General features: G+C 36.3%; 1 protein-coding gene across 5 annotated transcripts in view; it reads right to left on the minus strand.

Annotated features, from left to right (window-relative positions):
• Nucleotides 1–23,884, minus strand: part of LOC120077754 — a 47,009-nt gene extending 23,125 nt beyond the window's left edge. The window contains exons 1-8 of one of the 5 annotated variants that reach the window (XM_039031753.1): nt 23,486–23,884; nt 23,056–23,162; nt 22,908–22,969; nt 18,572–18,838; nt 18,425–18,464; nt 18,096–18,344; nt 7,458–7,557; nt 7,300–7,374 (exon numbers count right to left, since the gene is read on the minus strand). In XM_039031753.1, the coding sequence (XP_038887681.1) occupies nt 7,300–7,374; nt 7,458–7,557; nt 18,096–18,344; nt 18,425–18,464; nt 18,572–18,788 (681 nt within the window). In that variant the 5' untranslated portion in view covers nt 18,789–18,838; nt 22,908–22,969; nt 23,056–23,162; nt 23,486–23,884. Of the gene's footprint in view, nt 1–7,299; nt 7,375–7,457; nt 7,558–8,968; nt 10,194–18,095; nt 18,345–18,424; nt 18,465–18,571; nt 18,839–22,907; nt 22,970–23,055; nt 23,163–23,485 lie in introns of those variants that run through there. The other 4 variants (XM_039031754.1, XM_039031755.1, XM_039031757.1 and 1 more) reach the window with 4 other exon arrangements.
• Nucleotides 23,885–25,263: the final 1,379 nt, after the last annotated feature.

Raw genomic sequence — 25,263 nt, forward strand, 5'->3', positions numbered from 1 at the left:
TCTGGTTCGTGGAGAATATCTTTGAACTGATTAAGTCCCCAACCTCAAGTTTCTTCATTAAAAGTGGAAAAGATGAATCCAATGTTACAAGGTTATCCAAGATTCGCAAATCCTCGAGTTGGTTATTGAGATGTGTTGTATGGCCTGCATCTAGAGGAAGATTTTTCATCCACATCCCATCAAGTAATTCAAATTCAGGTTGGCATTCCTTCGTCAACATGTTAAGTGACTCTATGAAGCTATACAGAGAAGTTTGTTCGCGCAAAAGCATTCGAAGTCAACAGCTCGAACACTTAAGTCGACTCAAGATGTCAGCTTTGCGGATATGTTAAAGGGAAGAAAGATTCCAACAAACTCCGTTCTACCACCAATGTAACAAAGCACATCTAAGATAAGCAACAAGAAACAGAGCTCCTCCCATGCTCCGGTTGTTTAAAAACGAAGCAAGACAGGGTTTTGGATCCCAAAATAACCAAGAAGTCTTCAAGGAAGACTTCAACAAATTATGGGTAGTCACAAAACTTTCTGAGTTCAATAAATGGCCAGAAGTCTCCAAAGTGCTAAAGCTCTATTTCAACTCTTAAGTAATAATCAACCCTCTTTCAGATGAAAATGCTTTGATAAAATTGGAGAGTGAGAATCTCGAAGATCAAATAGAGCAACCCGGAACATGGCAAAAGCTAGGACATTTTCACTTGAAGTTCGAAAAGTGGAACAAATTAGCTCACAGCCAGCCAAAATCAATGAAAGGATATGGAGGTTGGATATCCATAAAAAATCTAGACTATTGATGTAAGCAAACATTTGAAGCAATAGGGACCTACTTCAGAGGTTTAGAATCAATTTCAAATGAAACGTTGAATCCACTCAACGTGGCAGAAGCAAAAATCCAAGTAAAGAAAAACTTTTGGGGTTTTATGCCTACGACATTAGAAATTCAAAGGAAAACAGAGGAAGCATCGTTTTACACTATGGAGATATAGAGTTATTTGAACCTCCCAACAAAATTAAAGGTGAATTATTTGAAAAAGGCTTTTCAAATCCAATTGATTTGGCTCGTTTAAATCAAGTTATGAAAACGAAGGGGTGGATTCATTGAGTTTGAATGCCCCGCAATGCATTTTCCAATCAAAAGAAGAATCCATGACAGACTGTAACAACTTCCCTTTCATAAAGCCTATTGACAAGAAGGAAATTCCAAAAAATCTGATTTCGATTGTGGAAGATTGTGACTTGATCCCAGGATAATCCCAGAGAAAAGGATCCCACACCCAAGTTCCATATCATGAGGATTCTGTCATGGAACACAAGAGAACTGAGCTTTGTAAGTCTGTTTTATCACACATCCCTTTATACTACATGTCAATTTTCTTGATGCCAGAAAAGGTGATCCTAATTATTGAAAGACTATTGAGAAACTTCTTCTGGGAAGGGCATTCAGGAGGTAAACTAAATCACTTAGTTAAATGGGACTTTGTCACTTGTGCGCAAGAAGATGGTGGGCTCGATATTGGAGGTCTGAAAATTAAAAACCAAAGTCTCTGGCTAAATAGGGGTGGAAGTTTATCATTGATGAAAATTCTCTATGGAGCCAAGTGATAAAAAGTATCCATGGTTGTAACACATTCAGTTGGCATACTAATGGAAAAGTTAATTGTAGCTTACGAAGTCCTTGGATTAATATATATCAAGGACTTGGTTAGAAACATTGGCAGCATTTAAAATAAGTAACAGTAGAAGGGTTGCTTTTTGGAACGGCCCTTGGTTGGTTTTTGTTACACTAAAAACCTCCTTCCCAAGACTCTACACCATTTCTACAAAGCCTGACGAAGCTGTCCATGATTTTTTGGGATAATGCACTTGAATCATGGTCCATTCACTTCCGAAGACTACTGAAGGAAGAAAAGTTGGAAGATTTTCAACTCCTTATTGGACAGCTTTCTACTTCTACACTAACTACGGTTCTAGATAAAAGACGGTGGATCTTAAAATCTAATGGTTCTTTTTCAGTAAAATCCCTCGTCAAACATCTAACATTGGCCTCTCCAATTGGAAAACACTTAGAAATGGCATTGTGGAAATCTAAAAGCCCGAGGATAAACATTACGATTTGGATAATGCTGTATGGGCTGCTAATTTGTGCAGATATTTTGCAACAGAAGCTTCCCACTCACAATATCCCTCCACAGGCTTGTTCTCTCTGTTCGGAAAATTCTGAAAATCTGCAACATTTGTTCTTCAAATGTGTGTATGCAGAAAACTGTTGGCTCTATCTGCTTAATTGTTTTAATACTAGTTGGGTTTTTGGTAATGACTTCAAAGCTAATGTCCTCCAACTTCTAATTAGTCCTAAAATGAAAAAGAAATTGAGATTAATTTGGATCAACGCAGTCAAAGCCTTGTTATAAAAGTTATGGTTCGAAAGAAACCAAAGAGTGTTCCATGACAAAGCTTCTCCTTGGGCGTACAGAAATGAGATAGCCTATATTAATGCTTCTTCTTGGTGCTCTCTATCCAAAGCTTTCGAAGATTTCTCCATTCAAGACATCAGCCTCAACTGGAACGTCTTCATATTTCCTTCTACTTAAAAAACGTTTGAATGTATCTAGTTATTATGTTGATTTTATTTTGTCCGGTCTATTTACGTTTGTGTAAGCTCATTGTACTAGGCATGGTTTTCGTGTCGTTGTCTTGCCCTCCTTACCTTTCTATTTAGGATATGATGAGAGTGCTAAGGAAGTGTCAACCTAGTTGAGATGTCTAGGTGCACTTACTGATCCTTCTATATTGCTTTTGTGTCCTGACAATTATCTTGTAACATCTTTCATTATCTTAATGAAGAGGTTTGTTTCCTTTTTCAAAAAAATTGCATAGACTACAACGGGCCAAAAATTTGTCACTTGAAACTATTCTCCACTTCCTTTCCTTCAGGTTTTTTTGCCGAAACACTATCTTGTTATTCCTTAGAAATAAACACTGCTTGTAACAATTGTTTAGATTGGCAAATACTTTGCAATGTCAAATAGGCATTAGCAAATCTAGTGTCGATTGGACGAACAAGCTCTCTTTGTGAAAGATCTCATTAATGCTAACACCTTCTAAAAGAGGGCGGGCGGCCCCTCTCCCTCTCGGTCGAGCTGCTTCGCCCCTCTTTTCTTTTTTGTTATTGAAAACGGGGGCAACTTGGAGAAGAAGCAAGCTTCAACGCTCCCCAAGACTACAGAGCCCTCATTATGGGGAGGGTAAAGAGCTTCCAATGAGGTCGGGACATGGTCCCAAAAAACTCACCGAGGTATCCACCCATTTTCTACCATGATTATAAATAAAATTACCAACTTCCTTTATCCTTTAACAATGCATTCTTATGTTGAGGCAGCTCACCAAGTTTTCCAAGCATCAAATCAAGACGATGAGCAACACATGGAGTTCAATACAAATGTTTTCGCTTTTCCATCAATTTTTTTCCAGCTACCTTGTAGTTAGATGCATTGTCTATCACCACTTGAACTACGAGGTTCTCTCCAATTTCCTCTACTACATCATCGAGAAGTTGAAACAACAAGTTTCCATCTTTTATGGCATTTCAAGCATCAGTCAATTTCAAGAAAATTGTTCCATTTGGTGAGTTTACAAGAAAATTAATTAAACTCCTTCCTCTCACGTCCTTCCAACCATCCGATAAGATTGAAACTTCAGTGTTCGCCCATGTCTTGCGGATGTCATTAACAATATTATTTGTACTTTTCATTTCTTCCTTATCCATGAACTTAGTTCATGCATATTCAGTGGCTTCAAACCTCGACCATATAATCCAATGGACTGGCACATATTTACGAAGGAAGGACTTCTCGCCACATTAAACGAAATACCGTTTTCAAAAAAAAAAATCTCCCAATATCCATACGAACAGAATTGCGCGCTTCCTTTGCATTCATAGGAATAACTTGATTTTGAACCTTATTTTCATTATCAACACCATTAGCATCAATTGTCATATATCGATCCGTTGGCCCTCAAATTCCTCTCAAAGAAACATCACAACTACTTAAAGTCGCCCCCCCCCCCACATATCCTCAAATTGCTTCTAATTAGCCATCTTTGCCATTTCTCCTTGTTTAAGGTGATCTTGAATTTCGTGCTTAACTTCAACAGGAACTATATTACATGATGCAACAATTTTACATGTTCCTTCAAGATGATCTTTCATTCTTTTGACACCTCCCATAATAACCTTCTTGTCAAAATTGCATTTGATATAAATGTTGAATTTTCCTATTCGAGCTTCTTGCAGTTCAATGCCATACCTCCAAGCTGGATCTTTCCTAGTCCCATTATTTGTTTTTTTAATACTTCCAACCATATCTAGGAAGAAAACATAAATATGGACATAGTTGAGGGAAGGTAACATGGGGAACAAATAGGAAAAGTACAAAACTGGAAAAGAAAAAAGTCTTAATAGATCAAACAAAATAGGAAAAAAGAATAAAAATTCTGTATTTAGGAAAATAAAGAATACAAAAATGTGTGAAAAAAAAACTGTGGAAAAAGAAGTATAAAAATTTAAAAGTCGAAAAAAAGAAAACTTCAAGATGTATAAAAAAACAAAAGAATAAGATCGTAACTTTTAACAAAAAAAAAAAAAAAAAAAAAAAAACAAAAGAATAAGATGGGGAAAAAATCAATTAAGAAAAAAAACTCTTTAAACCAAAGGAAAAAAAACAAAAGAATAAGACAGAAAAAAATCAATTAAGAAAAAAAACAAAAGAATAACAGTGACTATTAAGGGGAAAACTCTTTAAAAATAACAAAAGTAAATAGAAACCAATTTTATTATGAAGATGAAAACATGTGAAAAAATCTAACCTTGGAAGTTGATTGAATTGTGTAGAAAAAATTGAACAAAACTCTCCCACTTGGAATATTTTGAGTTGTCGATTCTGCCTTAATCTTTTAGTGGTTTTAAATCAGTATTAGGTTAGTTTATATTTTAAAACTTGCTGTCGGTTCCACTTCCACCAAAAATATCAATTAATAACAATATTTTGTTAATTGTCTGCCAGTGACAATTCCACTCCTCTAAATTGCAAGGATTAAAACACATGCAGACAATAACCTAATTGTTTCGGTGGTGGGGCCCAACCCATTTAATTTTGTGCTTCAGATTTTTTTAGGCTTTAGCCTCAATGGTGCCTAAGACAAAAGGCGTATGCCTTTCTATATAGAGGCGTAAGCCTCTTTTTTCTTAACATAAACGTACGCCTTGAGGCATGAGGAAGCCACCTCACCTCAAGGCATAAGCCTCTTCGGATTTTTAAAACATTGATACTATGTTATATCACCAATTGACTCAAAAGCTTAAATTGATGGATGATGGTAAATTTAATATTTATATAAACACCCCTCACTTGTGGGCTTGAAATATGTAGAAAACCTAACAAGTGGAAATCAATATTAATTGAGGAGGAAATAACATTGCAGGAGTTTGAACACAAGACCTCCTAGCCCTCCTCTACTCTGATATCAAGTTAAATTACTGCTTTTGGGTCAATTGGAGGTTTAACATGGATTATGTAGCCAAATATGTGGATCATGCAGTAATTGCTTGCCACTTTTTGACGAGAGATCTTTTCATTGATGAGATGAAAAGAGAAACTTGATACAGAACTTGAAAAATAGAAAGAAATATAAAGATACCGCAAACCACAACATATGACAAGCTTCAAAACCTAAAGATAATTTGGTTTACGGTATTCCGAAACTCCAGAAGTATTGCTAATTTTGACATACAAGGATATTAAAAGAAATAATAAAAAATAAAAATAAAATTGCTTTAGTGAATATTGTAGGGAGTATGGTGTTAGACTTGCCACCACCATTAGCCAGTTGGGTCTACATAAGTCATCCCATGGCACATGATGTGTCATACCATAAGTGAGCATCATAGACGAATGGACTCCATGGTCTTCCAACAAGAGCAAAAACATCTTGGACAATGCATTGGCACGAGTAGGCCGGCATTCCACTCTTTCCTGCAAATTAGAGGTTTCCATATATTCGATTCTTTCTTCTTCTTCTTTTTTCTCCCTTTTTTTTTCCCTTTTTTGGTTGATATGGGTATGAGCAATTGAATTGATCGATGTTAAAGCAAGAACCATTTTGAGAGCCCATGAGTTGAATGAAGGAAAGAAGTTCTAGCCACAAGAAAATTAATTCTAATAGCAAAATATGAATATGATCAAGTCTACTTAGAGTTGAGCAATTTGTCCCGATCTCACAAACCCTCAATCCCAGTTATGAGGCTAGTAATATGGCTAAACAATGTTGTTGGCCCAATAAAGTTTTGAATGCCCTCCTTCAACTAATTGATGACCCTCATCTCAAAGCTCAAATGAAAATCATTTGATCCAATGGAATCTTTGCCCTCCTCTGGAGACTTTGGTTTGAAAGGAATTCCATAATTGTTCATGGTCCACAAATGAACGGGGATGTCTTTCAAGATTTGGCTATTCTTTTTGCCTCTACTTGGTCTTCTATATCATAGGTTAATTTACACTAGTTAGGTCTCTTTTTTGTAACCTGTTCGTGTGCATGGATATCTTATCTCTCCCTCCTTTTGTAAATTCTTTTGATAATGGAAATTATGTTTCTTGTCAATGTGTGTGTGTGTGTCTGGCTGAACTAGATCACAACACATACTCACCAAAGTACCAATAAAAACTTCCAGTGAGAAGGGTAAATCCATCACAGTCCATTTTCCATCATCTTCATCAGAATCTTCACATTTACCAAACTTCACTCCCTCAAACTTACATGTTATCTCCAATCTTAACTTTTCCTCGTGATGATACTTATTTCTAAACACCCCGTGATGATACTCAATTGAAAAAGAAATGTCAAAAAATGTAGATTAAACCAATATTTTTTTCATACATATATATATATAAGAAACAATTTCATTGATGTATGAAATAATTAAAATGATGTACAAAAGGTCTCTATCAAAGAGAGTATAAAAGATGTGACCAATTAGCAACAAGAAAATCTAAGTTGTGGTCTTTGAGGGGTTGATAATCTTTACACCAAGAAAGAGCAATAAAAATAGAAGATTCGAGAATGTCCTTTGTTGTCTTCGTTCTGTTTTTGAAAATATGATCATTCCTCTCTTCCCAAAATGTTATTTACTTAATTGATGAATAAATGACCTCATTAGATAAAAATGAGACGGGCATTTCCTATCAAATTACTTGAACTGAGTCAATGAATCATAGATTACAGCCAGATCACATTTTATGGAGTTACCTCACCCGAGGAAGCCATGAAGGTCATCAAACAGGAGATTGATCCTTTGTGACCTCCAGTATATCTGCGCACCAGCTGCAAGAAAATATGAAATTAGAAAATAAGAATAACATTTCAATAATGCTATCAAACTTGATCGGTAAGTAAATATCTCAAACCTTCCAGGTTAGCATTGAAAGGACCCTGATAACACCATCTACTCCACCAAAGGCCACAAGAGGACCATCTCCTCCCGAAGATCTAGAAAGGAACTCCATGCTGCAACATGGTTGATGCAAGGATTTAGAAAAGAAAAGGAAAAAGAAAGACAAGCAGTTTAGTGATCCAAAACCACAAACCACAAACCACAAACAAAAAATTCTGATAGCAGCCTAAGTAACACAATTAATTACATTTGCCATGTTCCTGTAGATAGAAATTGAGGATCTTTATTAAAAATATCAACTATGAAAGATTTGCATTGTAAAAAGAAAAATAAAGATTTTCATAAATTTTGGAAACATTTGAATAGAGAAAAGAAAACAACTGAGAATTGGATGAAGTAAAATGCAGTCAACATAGAGATAAACGTGTTCTTTTACTTAATACAAGCAATAGGACTATTAAGAAGAGGATTATTGAAAAGAGAGAGAGAGAAAGAGAGATTGTTGACAATGGTAACAACTGCTTTTGTAAAAAAATAAAAGAATACAAGGGCATACAAAAATCAAGCCAAAAAAAACCCTCTAAAGAAAGGGGCTCCAACTAAGTAAAATATTGCCTAAAGAGAAACTAAAAAATGTTTTCTGAATTGAAGCTCAAAGAAAAACATAAAACTCCAGTAAGGATCAAAGAGCAATAGGGTCCCCCTCCACAACCATAAAAACTCTCTTATTTCAAAGATCCCATAACAAGGCACACACCCCAGCAAACTTAAGAAAACGACTTCTAACTAAAAGGCAAAATGGAGGAGAAACTTTTTGATCGAAACTCTAACATCCCTCTAATGAGCCAACATAAAACCAAACTCCTTGACGATGTAGGTATTACCGGATGAATGCATAGTCCAACAAGAATGTGTTGTTTTACAATAATAAAAACATAAAACCTCTAATAAATAAACAAGTTAAACAACAAAATAAATAATGCAAGAGGGTTAATTATCATGTCAAGCCTAAACAACTCATTCAATATTCACGAAGATCCCAGGGAAACACAGAATGAGATGCATTGGCCAAAATAAATGTAAAGGCAAAGTAGCTGCATTGGTATTATAAGATTACGAAACCGCCTTAAAGGTCCACTTGTCAAATGACGTCAAAAAATAGAGCATCCACAGGGGTCATGTTCGTTCACCAAACAGGAACCAAAAACAACAGGAAAATGATCGGGTTTTTTTTTTCTTTTTGTGTGTGTGCATGCATGTAAAATCAAGCATTATTAGTTTCACAGAAAATGAAGGTTTAGATACTGGAAGTAGCAATAGATTTAATCTCTATTTTTGTATGAGAAATAAGATGCCTCTTGAAGAAATTCAATGATCAGAAATGTTTTTTTTTTAACGAAACGGAACTTTTCATTGATATAATGAAAAGAGGTTATTACTCAAAATACAAAGAAACCAAATTTCAAAGTAAACACTAGAACAAAGATCATAGAACATAGAATGTAGGAGGGTCAGTAGGTGCACCTGGGTATCTCAACTAGGTTGACATCCATAGTACCCTCATCATATCCCAATACATGAAATCAGTAAGTCTTAGATACAAAACTATATAGATGAGATAAATGCATTCCAATTAAGACATATATCTTGAATTGAGTAATCTGCAAATAGCTTGGATTGAGCACACCAAGAAGAAGCAAGGAGACGACCAAACCAAAACAATCTGACCAATCAGAAGGCTTACAATGAAATACTCTCTGTTTGCGTTCAAACCAAGTCTCTTAAATCAAGACTTTAACTGCATTGGACCAAAGAATCTAGGCTTTGGAGGATAATACGGACCAACCAACAATTGAGAGACGTTCTCCCTAATTAATTGCCCAAAAACCCAATGTTAGTTTAAATAAGAGAATAACTTCAGCCAACAAATGCTGAAAAATGAGCAAGTAATCAACAGATGCTGCAAATCTTCACCATTTGCTAAACAAAGTGGACAAATAGAAGGGGGCAAAAATTGGTCCCAAAGCTTATGCTGCAAAGTTCCCGAGCAATTAAGACATCCATATATCACAATCCATGACAGTATGTTAACTCTCTTTGGACCTTTAGTCCAAAAAGCATGAAATAACTGCTCGTCAATAGGAGAAGAATCATTCAGATGCTTAGACATTGACCGAGTACCTCCCTGAAGCATCCAAGGACCAAAGCCTTGAATCAGAAGATTGATTAACCCCAACTCCTTCAACCTGGCATAGTAGCTGTTGGAATTCAATTATCTCCTCTTCTTTTAATAGCCTTCGGAACAGAAAATTCCAAGTGCAAGTAGCCACATCCCAATGATCATTAACACTCCCATTTGGGATTGAAGCAATGCGAAAAAGTCTTGGAAAGCTCATCTTAAAAGCACAATCTGAACACAAGAATCAAGCCAAAAAGAAAATGTTACAACCATTGCCAAGTTTAAATCTAACCAAGGGGCCGAATTCGCTCCAAGTCTTTGATATGCTAATCCAAGGGCTTCTCAAACTCAAACCAAACTTTCCAGAAGTATGTCAATAATGAGGATCTACTCCATGTATGCTTTTAACCACTTTGCACCGTAGAGTCTTGTTCATTCAAGAATCTCCAATTCCATTTAAATAGAAGTGTTAAATTATTATTTTTCAGATTACCAATTCCAAGGCCTCCATGCTGTAGGGCTTTTGCAACTGCATCCCATTTCACAAGATTATTGAGTTTGCTACCTTTATGACCTTCCCAAAAGAATTTATACATAATCCTTTCTAGCTCCAATATCACCGAACAAGGCATATGGAAGAGAGACATGTAATAAGTAGGTAGATGGGCCAAAACTGCATTACAAAGGGTTAACCGGCCTCCTCTAGATAGATTATACCTCCTCCATCTATCAAGTTTCAAATGGACTTCTTTTGGGAAGGTCATAAAGGTAGCAAACTCAATAATCTTGTGAAATGGGATGCAGTTGCAAAAGCCCTACAGCATGGAGGCCTTGGAATTGGTAATCTGAAAAATAATAATTTAACACCGAACAAGGCATATGGAAGAGAGACATGTAATAAGTAGGTAGATGGGCCAAAACCGCATTACAAAGGGTTAACCGGCCTCCTCTAGATAGATTATACCTCCTCCATCTATCAAGTTTCAAATGGACTTTATCTAGAATTGGCTGCCAAAAAGAGTGTTGTTTCGGGTATCCACCAAGAGGCAAACCCAAATAGATGAATGGTATTTTACCTACTTTGCAATTAGAAGTAAATTTCAAGGTATCCTCATCAATGTTTACCCCATACACTGCCGATTTGTCCCAACTGACTTTTTGGCCTGAACATCATTTAAAAAATTCAATGGTTTGAGTCAGAGTATCTAACATCATGATAGAGGGGCATTTTGAAACAATATTCATTTGTTAAATTGTCTCTAAATACAATGTATTAATTTAATTTTAGATTAGGTGTGATCCAACCCTTCCCCCTTAGGTCTATTCAAGGGGCCTAGGTTTAGTTAGTTAATTAGGTATACCCCTTATCCCTTGGGTCTATTTAATGGATAGCTTGTTTCCATCTCATTTACACAATCAATAAAATTTCTGTCCAAGATTTACTCCCAGATTTGAGTACTTCATCAAGTGGTACCAGAGCACCTCATGAAAGGATCTGATGGGTGGGAAAAATCCCAAGAACAACGATTCATACCCCATGGATGCGGAAGCATCTTCTTCACCTCAAGTTGTCAATCAACGCCTCACTGTTTTGGAGGACTCCATCGGCACTCTCAGCAACACCGCGGCAGGCATCCAACAAGATTGCGAAGAATCAAAACAAGGGCAAGGAGATTGACCATGGCCATAAGAAGAATCAAGAAATTAAGGGATTTCACGTCCAGCAAGCCAAGAATCAGCATCAAACTGTCCAAGAACCAGCAAGATTTACTTCAAGAAAGTTGTTCCTCGGTCCACGGTACGGAAATACAACTCAAAACCAAAGCTTGAGTCAATTTTTTCCTATTCAAAGGCCAAACAACCAATCCCTATCCATCCGGTCATGGGCACGGGAACAGACTCGTCCGAGGATGAGGAAACCGTACCACCCTTTGCAGATTATTAATTTTGGCAGGCACTTCCTCCATCTCCTTTTCAAGAATTTCATCAAGATTTCCAAGAACCAAGGCAAGAAGGTTTGCAACAAAAACCTCCATCAAGAACGGAATCAAGAACATCCAAATCATCCCAAAATTCATGGACACCATTGTGGGATACAAGAACCAGATTATAAATGGAGATTGATCTTCCCACGTACAATGGTAGGATGAATAATGAGTTATTTCTTGATTGGATTAAAAGTGTTGAAAATTTTTTCGATTATATGGGCACTCCAGAGGAAAAGAAAGTTAAATTTGTAAGCCTCAAACTCAAAAGTGGAGCATCCGCTTGGTGGGATCAATTACAATCTAACCAAAGGCTTTATGGAAAACCACCTATACAAAGTTGGCCTAAGATGCTTCGGCTTATGAAGAAAAGGTTTCTACCAATCAACCATGAAAGACTGCTATACAATCAGTTTCAACATTGCTAGCAACGGACATGGAATGTAGAAGATTACATTGAAGAGTTTCAGAGGCTGAGTGCACGAAACAACTTGGCAAAAAGCAAAAATCAGCAAATTGCTCGTTACATTGAAGGGCTTCACAATGACATAAAAGAAAAGCTTCACCTACATCCAATTTCTTTTGTCAGAGGCCGTTTCCATTAATTCAACTATTGAAGAAGATGAAGCTCAAAAGTAGAAGCGTTGGTCAACAAGAAGGAACAATTGGGATAACTCAGCCGCTCAAGGGAAAAGACAACCCACAGAGACTTCAAAATCCACTACAGCTGCCAGCCCTTCAACCTTAAAGACAAGGGATCTTGGTCCTCTAAAGCCCAAACAAGAGACAAAGGGGAGTATGACTTCGACCGCTTCCAATCCATATAAAAGACCTAATCTTGGTAAATGTTTCAAGTGTGGCCATAAGCTCATTTGTCAAATGACTGCCCTCAAAGAAGGAACTTGACAATTCAAGAAAACCAAGAATCGGAAGAGGAAGATGAAGAACATGAAGAAGACCTTGAGGTTACACAACCGGACATGGGAGATGAACTATCTTGTGTGGTTTAACACACCTACTTACCCCAACATCAGAGTCTCACCCACAAAGACATGTTTTATTCTGTACTTAGTGCACCATAAATGGTAAAGTTTGTACGATCATCATAGATAGTGGCAGCAGTGAGTGTATAAGAAGCTGGTTCAGGCTCTTAAACTCAAGGTTGATCACCATCCCAGTCCCTATAAAGTAAGTTGGATCATAAAAGGGGGGAAATGATGGTTAACCACATTTGTACGGTTCCTTAATCAATAGGAAACCATTACAAAGATCAAATAATTTGTGACGTCTTAGACGCTCGCTATGTGCTTTTGGGAAGGCCATGGCAATATGACGATCAAACGACTCACAAAGGTGGTGATAATACTTACAAATTCGATTGGATGGGGAAGAAAGTCCTCCCAATAAACCATCATTCGATTGGCAATATGACGATCAAATGATTCATTCGATTGAATGAAAACCCATAAGAGTAAGAACTCTTTCAAGAAAACCCAAATCAACTCCAACAAAGGCCTTCTCAAGATCTAACTTTAAAATCCACCCCTTTTGTTTCCTGGCCCGATAATCTTCAACTACATCATTGGCTATAAGGATTAGAACTAGGATTTATCTTCCACCTGTGAATGCACTTTGTGTATTAGAAATGAGACTTGGCAATAATTTCCTTAATCTCTCAGCAAGAACTTTAGATAATATCTAATACATCAATGTAGTTAGACTTATAGGTCTAAAATCTTTTAAGTTTAATTTTGTTTGGAAAGGAAATATTTGAGTCTTTCCTTTTTAGTTTCCAATAGGAAATATCTTTTCTAATCACCTTTAGGTGCTTTGGGGTCTCTCCTTTATTTCATTTAAAATCTTAAATTTAAAATCTTTGAAGTTTAAGGAATCTTCTTCTTGGGAATAAGACAAATAAAATTCTCCTTGACACAAGCATTGAGCCTCCCATTCGTATAGAATTCATCGAACATTTTCAAGAAAATATCCTTGAATTTTGACGAGTGTTCAATGAAGAACGTCACTATAAATCCGTCAGGGCCAAGAGCTTTGTTTTTCCCAAGGGCCTTGATAGTTGCTTTATTCTTCACTCCGAAAAGGTGATATTAAAGAGGAATTTTGAACATCTGAAACTTGTTTCCATAAGATATCAGATGGTTCTCAGTCTTCGTATTTTGGTGTACAAAGAGGCAAAATAACTCACTATTTCTGATTCAATTTCTCAAAAAGTCTTCAAAACAACCCCACTACTTGATATTTTTGCTTCGTTGGCGAAAAGAAATCCATGAGAAAAACTTGTATTTTCATCTCCCAATTTCAACCAATTCATTTTACTTTTCCGAATTAGGTTCCTCTCCTCCAAAAGATATAAATTCAATAGATCACCTTTAATTGCTAAGCGAACATCCATCTTTAAGGTTGATAATTCTTCCATTTTTGCCTCTGAATCAAAAAGTTCCAACTCCAAGAGTAGATCCCTCTCCTTTCTTTTCCGATCTGTTACATATTTGGAAATCATGCTTTCACCTCCTCTTTCACCTTTAGCAGCCTTAGATTAATTATGAAACCAGCACAGCCATTAGAATACTCAACTTCTAGCACCCCATTGATGATCAATGAGCATCCCTTGATCAGCATCCAATTGTTACAAGGAGAAAGTCCCCAACTAACTACTCCAGCCTCTAACACAACAATGGGAAATGATCTGAAAACACTCTTGCTTTTCTGTATACCCTGGAATTATCAAATCTATCGATAAGAGAGTGTGATTGTGAAGTTCCCTCCTTTGACCAAGTGTAATTACCATTAAACAATGAAATCTCCAATAACCCGACCTCTTCAATGAAAGAATTAAATTTATCCTTACCTCTAGTGGCTCCCAATAGGAGATCTTTCAGGAATCCATCTTGTAATATTGAAGTCTCCTCCAATGCACCATGACTCCACATAATAATGATATGAGGATATGAGTTCAGGCCAAAGAAATCTTCATCCTCTATAAACTATGGTCCTATACACATTCGTCACCCAACAGATATTCCAACATTGAGTCATGATTTTAACTAAAAGACAATAACCACCTTTAAGAAATTCCAGCGATGCAACCTTGCTTTCATCACACATTGTAAGCATTCCTCCAGATTTGCCAAAAGCTTCAACAAATGTCCAACCGAGATCATTTGAGATCCAAATTGATTTGATAAAAATCTAATCCACCTCCTATTTTTAGTTTCTTGAATCAACACTAAGTCTGGATGCTGATTTTGTAGAAAATTCTTCAAAGTTGTCTTCTTGGATTTGCCATTAAGGCCTCTAATGTTCCATGAAATAATCTTCATACTTAAACCACCTCCTTTGGAGATTTCCTGCAATTGGAAGCCACATGCCGCAACTAAAGATGTAAATTTAGATGAAATTTGAGATGGGGATCAGTGTGAAACACTTCCAAGATCTTGTTGTTGCTAACAAGAAGTGTTCTAAATGCCTCCCCCAGATGATCGAGGGTGGATTCCTCAACAATTATAGGTTCATCATGGTCAATTTCCTCACTATTAAAGCTTACATCTAATTCGTCATCTGACTCTTGAGTGTTTGGCTTCTTATAATCCTGAGCAAATGTTCCCTTCACAAAAACGACCTTTGAGCCTAGAATTGTGAAGTTGGATTGAGTAATTACCGGAAAGGAATGTCATTTTCTTGAAGGCCTTACATCTTGGGGAACAAGTGCACGAATACAAGTATCTTCTAAAGCATCTGGATTAGAAGAATGATTTATCAAGGCATCAATCGATTGCTTGAACTTCTGATTCTTGAAATATGGTGTTGTACTCAGAGAATAACAGGGACTCAAAACGTCCAAGTGATCTCCCTGAAAATCTTGACCTCTATCTTCCTCTTCTACAAGTGGTTAGACCCTTCCCCTTCTTCTATAACATGTTTTTTATTCTCCCCGTCGATTGAGTTTTCTCTTTGGAAACAGATGACTTGATTAATTTAGTTAAAAGTTGAATCAGCATGATCCCTACTTCAGATTATATATCCAGCTGAACAAGTGGAATTAATTATTTGGATGCCTTTTCAATTAACTTCTCATTTCCAGAACTAACCTTTTCTCTCTCCAAAGCAATAGAGCTATGTATTTTGATCATCATGGCCTTTTCGATTTCTTGAGATATTACACTGATCGGGTCTCTTTGTCTCTCTTTGCAATGATGACTTTTGGAACCTTGTTCTCATCATTAATATTTTCTTCGAAAATGTCCACTAACAACCCTTCATCAATCATAGCATTTTTTATGCGAAGTACATCCAAAGAATTCAAAAAGTCTATTGCTGAAAAACATCTTTTAGTGTAGGGGACACTTATGTTTGAGATCAATGGCCCTATACTTTCAAAAGTAATGTCGAGTTTACCTAGAAGTGAATCTTCAATGGGTAAAGATGATGGAATAAAGCCACAAATATTATTTTCAATCTTTACGAGAGTTGAAGAACAATCCAAGAAATTCAAAGTTTGTGAAGAAACTTCCACTAGTCCTTCCAAGTGCTGGCCAATGGCTTCAAAGACAAAATTCTTCCAAAAAGGTAATGGAAGATTTTTAATTGATGTCCATCCTCCATAGCATTTGATAAAATTTGGAAGAGTGTGGAATTTCAGACTATTGTTCACTCTTAAGCTGCATTCTTTCATATTCCATCCATTTGCCTTCGAGAATGAGCTTTGTCATCAAAGAAAGGATTAGTGGAAATTGATTTTTGGAAAAAAACACCTTCCAACGTATGCTTAACCTCACACCAAGAATAAAACACAATATTTCTTGTTACTACTAATAGAGAATTGAATTCCAAATTCAACATATCTTTTTTTGTTTTAATCCAAAAAGAGTCATGGACTTCAGATACCTCTGAGGCTTCAAAATGTGGCTTCATTCCGACATCATCCTTTGGCCCAACAGCATCTGCATAAGTTCGTTGAGAAGATTTATCTTCCGATATGAGTCCATTATCCTCAATACTGTAATCAGGTGGAGTTTCAATGTTCACAATATTTAAGCTAGCAATAATCATCTTTGCGAAGGATCTCCAACCATTATTGTTCAAACCAGAAGGTATGTGAATGTTTCTTCTTCCACCGAAAGAAAGCAACAATGCTATCTCCATGAACCATCCTGCCTTTGATTGAAACTTGGTCAGATGAATAACTCCTTGCTCCATTTTGTTCTTTATAGAGAAGAAAACATGCATTGATCCTTCAACAGTTCATACAATTTTCCTTCAACCCAATGCATAGCATGTGGACTAACTGTAACCTTCTTATTCTTTTTCAAATCTTCCACAGAAAAACCAAACTCCTCTTCCCAAATACAACAAAAATGGTTATTGATATTGCAACTTTTGATCTCCATGATAACAAAAACAAGGTCTAGCTAAGGGATAACCTGAGTAAGTAAAGAGATTCGCCGGTGTTACCGCTGTGGAAGAAAGAGGCTAGAGGAGAGAGGAGAGAGCATGCTTGTATTAGGTAAAAGAACACGTTTATCTCTCTATAGACTGCATTTTACCTCATCCAATTCTCAGTTGTTTTCTTTTGGCTATTCAAATGTTTCCAAAATTTATGAAAATTTTTATTTTCCTTTTACAATGCAAATCTTTCATAGTTGATATTTTTAATAAAGATCCTCAATTTCTATCTACAGGAACATGGCAAATGTATTTAACTGTGTTACTTATGCTGCTATCAGAATTTTTTGTTTGTGGTTTATGGTTTTGGATCACTAAACTGCTTGTCTTTCTTTTTCCTTTTCTTTTTGAAATCCTTGCATCATCCATGTTGCAGCATGGAGTTCCTTTCTAGATATTCGGGAGGAGAAATGTTCCAAAAAGAAAAAGTAGATAACATATAACCTACTTCTTACCAACTTCATTTTACGTACTAGCCCTTCTTTCGTTTTCTTTTTGTATATTCGTGAATGTCTAGGCCCACTTACACGCACCTCTACTAATCTCAACCTGCTAACCCTACAACATTTGGGTATCAAGAAAACTCGTAGGATATTAAATCCTAGGTAGGTGGCTGCCATGAATTGAACACATCCCCTCTTGGCCCTTTATCAAACTCATGTCCTTTATTTACCACTAGGCCAACAATGATGGTTATTTTATGTACCAGGCTTCGAAAATCATAAATAATGATTCATTTCCTTGCAGAGCTTTCTTAATTTTTCACTGTGATACAGTACATTTTTGTATAACCAAATTCCTTTATGGTCCATTTAGAGAGTAGTCCATAATATTAATCCATGTCAAATTATTTTGTGGTAATGCTACTTCAAGCTCAAAACTTTCTTTGCAATTAATTTGAAGGCAGGACAATATCAAGGAATCACAACATCTAAATAGAACCGAGAAATCTTGGATTTCAAAACTGTATTTGAGATTTCATTCAATTAAAACACAAATTAATTCTATAAATATGTGATAAACTTACCAGAGAAGCGATTTATTGTCAAGATCCTGCTTCGGTACATCACGACCACGCATTGTCACCAAGTCCAAGAATATGGCTTTATTTTCACAACAGATAACTAGAAAATGTCTCCCTTTTGTTGAAGGGGCAGGGGTACTCAATGCTGATGTAACTTGGTTGACAGCTGAAGGAGCTTCAGCAGCTGCAGAACGGTTTCGCCAAAGTTGCCAAAAGCGTACATCATCGTCATAGAAGTTCACCTGCTTCACACTACATTAAACAATGCACCCCATTAGACAGTTTTCAAACCGATGGAAACGAAAGAAAATAGGAAGATGCCAGACTCACACCTTCCCCCTCGTATAGCTTCACTCGGCTTCCCCTTCGAATCTAACAATGACGTTCAAGAGAGACAAACCAGCAGAAATTTTTCATATTAACGTTCAGAAAAGAATTTAAAACAAAACAATTAAGAAGAAAATCACAACGGATCGAACCCAAATCGCCCTCAGCAAGCTTCTCCAACTTGGCACCAACAAGACGCCTCTGATCAATTCCACCTGCTTTGAGCTCGTAAATGACCTGTCGATGCTCCCAATTCCATACAGATACATGATCCGACGCATCGGCAGTAACAAGCCATGGATGGGTCGGATGCATCTGTATCTTCACAATCTTCTCGCTCGAAGGCCGGAATGCTCTTAGCCTCAACATTTTTCTTTCCTTCCTTCAGTTCAGTAAGACCGGATCCTACTTCAATTCAACTGAAATTGAATATAGAGATTGAAGTTACATGAATAATACTAATTCAAAAATTGATTTCTAATTTAAACAATTGTTTTAGATGTATTTGATACTATATTTATAAATTATATAACTAGTTGTAGCTACCCACGAAATATTAGGTTGATTATAAACTATTATTAATTGACTTATGAATGTTTTATGTTAATTTTTTTATATACATTATTTTTAATATCATATAATTTATAATACACAATATAACATATTTTTTTAATTTTTAAAACAAATAAATTGAGTTTATAACATAGAATATTGTATTTCTAATGGTTTTTATGTTTATTTAATATAATTCTGCATTTTGGTCTATTAATTTAATATTATTTTAGTATATCAATTTAAGTTAATATGAACTTTATGTGTTAGTGGCAGAAAAGTTGTGAGTTAATTTCTATTTGAACTTTTTTTTAAAATGTCACCAATATAATTGATGGTATGTGCATATATACATTAATCAATTTTTAAAAAGTAAAAAATGTGAAATAAAAAAAAACGTTAAAGAAGAAAAACAAATAAATTAGAAATGGAACAAAAAATGTAATTTAGAACGTTTTCCCTATTGGGCGAGGGTTTTCGTTCTTTGATGAGAGTTGTGGTCGGCAGTTTATAGGGTTTTGAGTATCTCGAAGTGAACTTGTGGCAGAAGATATGGATGAGTTGGTGACTTTGTGTGATGATTTGTTGGTCACTGAAAGGGAAAGAAAGACAATCATTGTGGATGATTCTAATCTTTTTTTACAACCAGCAGATCTCCAATTGTGTATGGCGGCAAAGTTTGTCTACAAAACGAGTAACTGTCGACACTCTTTGTTCGGTCCTCGAGTCAATTTGGAGGGTACATGTGCAGACAAGTTTGACGTGGCTGGAGATAACCTTTTTGTAATCCAATTCAGATCTATGAGGGATAAGTTGAGGTTTATGAATAATGGACCTTGGACTTTTGATAATGGTCTTATTATTATGCAGCATTTACAAGATACTGAAAATATTACATCCATTGATTTCAATTACACAGCTATGTGGATCCAAATACAGAATCTCCCATTCGGGTGTATGTTGAGAAAGATGGTTGCGCTTATAGAAAATTCAACTGGAGAAGTGAATGAAATTGACAGAGAACAACACACTGGATAGATCGACCCATGCATGCATATCAAAATACGATTGGATATGACCATACCTCTACAACGTGGCATTAAGATCAAGGTAACTAATTCTAGTGAAATTTGGTGTGAGATTAAATATGAAAAATTACCAGACTTTTGCTACAATTGCGGAATTATTGGGCATACTTTGAGGGAATGTGAGGAAAACTCAAACAAGAATAGTGAATCAGGTAATCATCCATATGAGGAAGGGGATTCAAGAAAATAAATCTGAGGACGAGATTTAGGGGAATAGGAGAGGGAGGAGTAAGGTCAGGCTTGATTATGGTTGGAATAGAGGTGACAAAGGAAATGGGGAAGGCATTAGCGTACTGAGGGAGAGAAGTGGAAAAATACTATGGGGATGAGGGGCTCCAAGCCACATGATGGGGAAAATGAGGTGAAAGGTGGGGGAGATCAGGTTGAGAAAAAAGGGACGGGGAAATTGTAGCTAACCATGAGTGTGCTGAAGGGGAGGGTAAGGGCAATCTTGGTGTAATAGTCCAATCAAATACAAGTTTAGATGTGGAAATGGAGGCACTGGGAGTGGAGCTTGGTGGGCTGGAGATGGTAAGGCAGGTGGAGAAGGAACATGGGGTTTTGAAAAGATATCCCAACCTGATCCTCAGCAAATGGGCACTAAATTTGTGGCTTTCGATGGGAGAAAAGAGGTACCAGGGAAAAAGGTGAGTGGAGTCCCAAAATTATTCTGATAAAAGGAAAGAGGAAGATGTACTCAGTGGAGGAGGGTCCTGATCTAGATCTGGGGCTTGATTTAAAAAAGCAGAAAATTCAACTAGTATCGGAGATCAATAATATATCAATGGAGGCTCAGTGAACCCCGCCCGTCACAATGAAAATTATATGTTGGAACACTCGAGGTATGGGGCGCCCGAAAGCGTTCAAGGATCTCAAGAAAGTAGTGATCGATCATAATCCCCTTGTTTTTTTTGTCGAAAACAAAATGTGGTTCCAGAATGGATTCTATTAAATATGGACTCAATTTTGATAATTGTTTTTCGGTTGAATGTTGTGGAAGGGGTGGAGGGTTAGGCTTGTTTTGGGATTTATAGGTGTCTAAATAGCTTAAAGAAGTTTACCTGTGAGCTTATTCGTCGTCTATATAACTATGACGATTCGGTGTGGATTGTTGGGGGCGATTTAAACAAATCATTGGGCTAACAAAAGGGAGGTGCATCTCGAAATAAGCCTAATACGATAAGATTAAGGGAGACTTTGTTTGATGTCAATCTGCCAAATCTGGGTTTTGATGGTAGCAAGTTTACTTGGACAAAGAAACGGGTGAACAGGCAACCGATACTCAAAAGATTGGACACGTTTCTTGGCAATGAATAGTTTAGTGGGTTATTTTCATCTAGTCGTGTGCGGCATTTCAAATGGAATAGTTCTGATCACGGCCCATCTACCTTGACTTGCTATTGGATTCAAATAGTCATCAACGAAGAGGTTAGGCTAGAAATTTTCGTTTTGAAGAAGCTTGGATGCTTGATGTGGAGTGTGAAAGCATTATCTGAGACCGTTGGAATGAAGGGGTGATGAATGGTGGGAGTGGGAGTGAATCTGGTTTGCAACTTGCTATGTCTATAAAATCTTGCAGGAAAAATCCTATGGCTTGGTGCTCTACTAAGCCTAGAAACTACTCTCAGCAGGCAGCCTACTTGTTGTGTGATCAAATTAATAAAGTAATGAATAATGGGAAAGGGTCCGATTTTCAAGTTGTTCATGCTCTTGAAAGGAAACTTGAGGATGTTCTTAATCGAGAGGAGATTTATTGGCATCAGAGATCTAAGGAGCACTGGTTGAAGTGGGAGGATAGAAATACTAAGTGGTTCCACCAAAAAGCACCCATTCAAAAGAAGAAAAATACTATCAAAGGGATCACCAATATTTCAAGGAGGTGTGTTACGACTGATCAAGATCTAGAACATGTGTTTGTTCAATATTTTTCTAGTATATTTACCTCTTGCAATCCCTCTGTTGAGCACATGCGACCTGCCTTGGATGTTGTTCATAAAAAGGTTTTGGCCAAGATGAATTCATTTCCTATGAGAGGTTATTCTAAGGAGGAAATTAAAGTTGCATTGTCTCAAATGAGGCCTTCTACAGCACCTGGCCTTGATGGGTTTCCTGCATCCTTTTATCAAAAGTATTGAGATATTATCAAGGTCAAAACGTTGGCTGCTTGTCTGGAAGTCCTTAATAGAAAGAGTTCAGTTAGTCGTTTAAACCATTCCACTATTGTCTTAATTCCAAAGAAGAAAACCCCTCGACGTCAGATTTTTGGCCAATTAGTCTGTGCAATGTCATCTACAAGGTTATTGTGAAGATTATCGCCAATAGACTGAAAATCATTTTGCCTCGTATCATTTGGGAGACCCATAGTGCATTTGTGCCAGGTAGGCTAATCTCTGACAATATTCTTATCAATCCCCTATTCCCATACCTTTTATTAAGAATATAATGTAAACATTCTTGATTGATGAGAATATTGTCAAAGATTAGCCTACTTGGTGGACCTGAAGGCACACATAGTTGGTGGACCTGAAGGTACACATAATCCGGTGGAATCAAAGGCGCACATAATTGAATTTGAGGTGTACGTAACTATGGGTAGGAGGGAAATTGTCCCTAAATTGGTCTTTCATGAAACATGCAATAAAAGTCCCATAACGTGAAATCATAACATAACATCTTATAAATTCATGAATTTATGGCATAATTTCTCATAAACTCATAGCATGCATAATTAAATTCCTTTCAACAATGAAAATATATCTTTTCTAAACACTGTTTGGCAAAAAGCACAAATAATATTTTAAATTTATTTTACCTGGCACAAAGGTAGTTCCAATAGTAAAGCACTTACCGTAAAATTAAGCCCACAATATTAACACGGCAACAATCTCCACAAGAATTCTTGAATAAAACCTAGAACACAACCCAAACTTAGATTAAATCTCTAGGGCTTAAAATCCAACCATAGAACTAATCAAAATACATCTAAAAAAATTTACCCAAAGTGTGGCTTAATTCGAATTCACTCCAATCCTCCAATTTAAGCCCCGATAATTAGCAAACCAAATTTCTCTTCATCTTTAGTGAAATTATTGAATCAAGCCCCCTAATCATAAATTGAAATTAGATTTACATAATTAAAGCTTAAACCAAATACACACTTCACTATGAATGTCTCAAATAAATTAACCATGTGTAGCTTGGTCCAAATGACTTTACCCAAATTTCTCCGAAATTAATCCACAGGAGGGTCATCAAGACAAAAACTTAACGAAACTCTCAGAAACAAACTCCAACTTCTCTAGCACCTCAATACCTCCAAAAACTCGAATCCAAAGCTGAGACACAATGGCATCAACCGATTGATGCCAAAAGTAAATGGGTATTCAAGAATCAACCGAAAATAAACCAAAACGATAGAAATCTTACCCAAATCGATGGATCCGGTGACGGCAAAGGTGAGCGACGACTGAGCAGTGGCTGCCGGCGTCAACTGTGAGGGTTGGTCAACGTTTGGCGGGTCTAAGCGGACGACAGACGTCTTCAGGGTTCGAAGGGAACTCGGATCGGCGGTGAATGAGGGCTGGTTGCACGAGCGGACGGAGAAGAAAGAGATCTGACTCGCTCCGCGGACAAACTCGACTTGACCGACACTGGACACGCGGACGACGGTGGCAACACCTAACGAGCAATGGCGGAGAGACCTGTTCAGGCAGCAGCGGCGACTGACGAGACGGACGGCGTGCGCCTACTCTCCGACAAGACGATCGGCGTGAGTTGATGACTTGAGAAGGGGGAGAGAGAGATTTAGAGATCGTGAAAATGCATATATATCTAATATATATTTTTCTTTCCCACTTTTCCTTCAAAAAATCCAAATTAAACTCATCTAAAGCCCAAATAATTTAAATCCAAATTAAATTTCAAACCTCCAAATCCCTCCCTTTAAATTCAAATTTTAGATCTTTATTATGCTTGATCTAAATTGAATTATCTTATCCAAATAATTCTTTGACGTCGAAAATCCAAAATTCACCTATATTAAAGATAATTATATTAAATTTATCTGAAAATTTAGGATGTTATAATTAATTTCATTACTTATTAATTATAATCAGATACTTTTTATTATGGTTTAAAATATATATTTTTATTGAAAGATTTATAAATACAAATATTTTAAAGAAAATAAGCGTTGATCATGCAAATAATCAAAGATTGCAAAAATAAATAAATAAATAAATATATATATATATATATATATCATTGATATAGTATTTCTATTTTATAAATAACATATATCCATTATAAACCTGAACGTACAAGAATTCACCTAATAGTAAATGAAGTGAACTAATGTGATTCTTATTTATCATATTTATATTTTATTCATACGTTATACCAATAACAACACATAGTAGTAGTAGATGAGGATGTAAACAATTATATATATCATTGATATAGACATGTATCACTAATGGACCTCAATTATGGATAGGTATATTTAGATAAGCACTTCGATGATAAACATCTATCATGATAAGTCTATCAATGATAGACCTTAGTTAACTATAGGTACTGATTGAAGTTAAAATTGTACTATATTTATCAATAATTTTAGATTATGCTAGATTTGCTATTATTGTATGTTGGATTGCCATGCAATTGCCAAAAAAAAATCAACTATAAATCACAATGTGTAGACTTGAGAGTTAGTTTGCCATTATCGAGTAAAAAAGTTAGCTCCAATTGTACTATTTGTTTGGAGGATAACTTATGATTTAGTGCTTACAAATATTCAAAGCATAGAGCTCAATAAGAAGAGTTCAAACACATTTTAAATCTCTCAAATCAAACATTCAATGGGAAAGGTATGGTCAACCATGAAGATGTGAACCAACTAGAAACCAACACCTGACAGTCCTGGTCATCAAATTATTGTTGACAACATTACACTTCAATTGTCAAAATTTGCTAGCATGGAAGTGGATATCTAGGTGATGTGGCAATTTGAATTGAACATTAGATGGCATATGGTGGTATTCACTCCCGAGCATGTGGTGACAAAAATTCTCCATTAAGCTTTTATGATCAGAGTGAGGATTTCCCACGTAGAACTCATGGAGATTGAGTTTTTTCTAATAAATTATATTCCATGTTTTTTGAAAATTTTCTTAAACCGTCTACTATAAACAGAATACCTGATC

The sequence above is a fragment of the Benincasa hispida genome, chromosome 5 (assembly GCF_009727055.1).
Source record: "Benincasa hispida cultivar B227 chromosome 5, ASM972705v1, whole genome shotgun sequence".
NCBI classification, from domain to species: domain Eukaryota; kingdom Viridiplantae; phylum Streptophyta; class Magnoliopsida; order Cucurbitales; family Cucurbitaceae; genus Benincasa; species Benincasa hispida.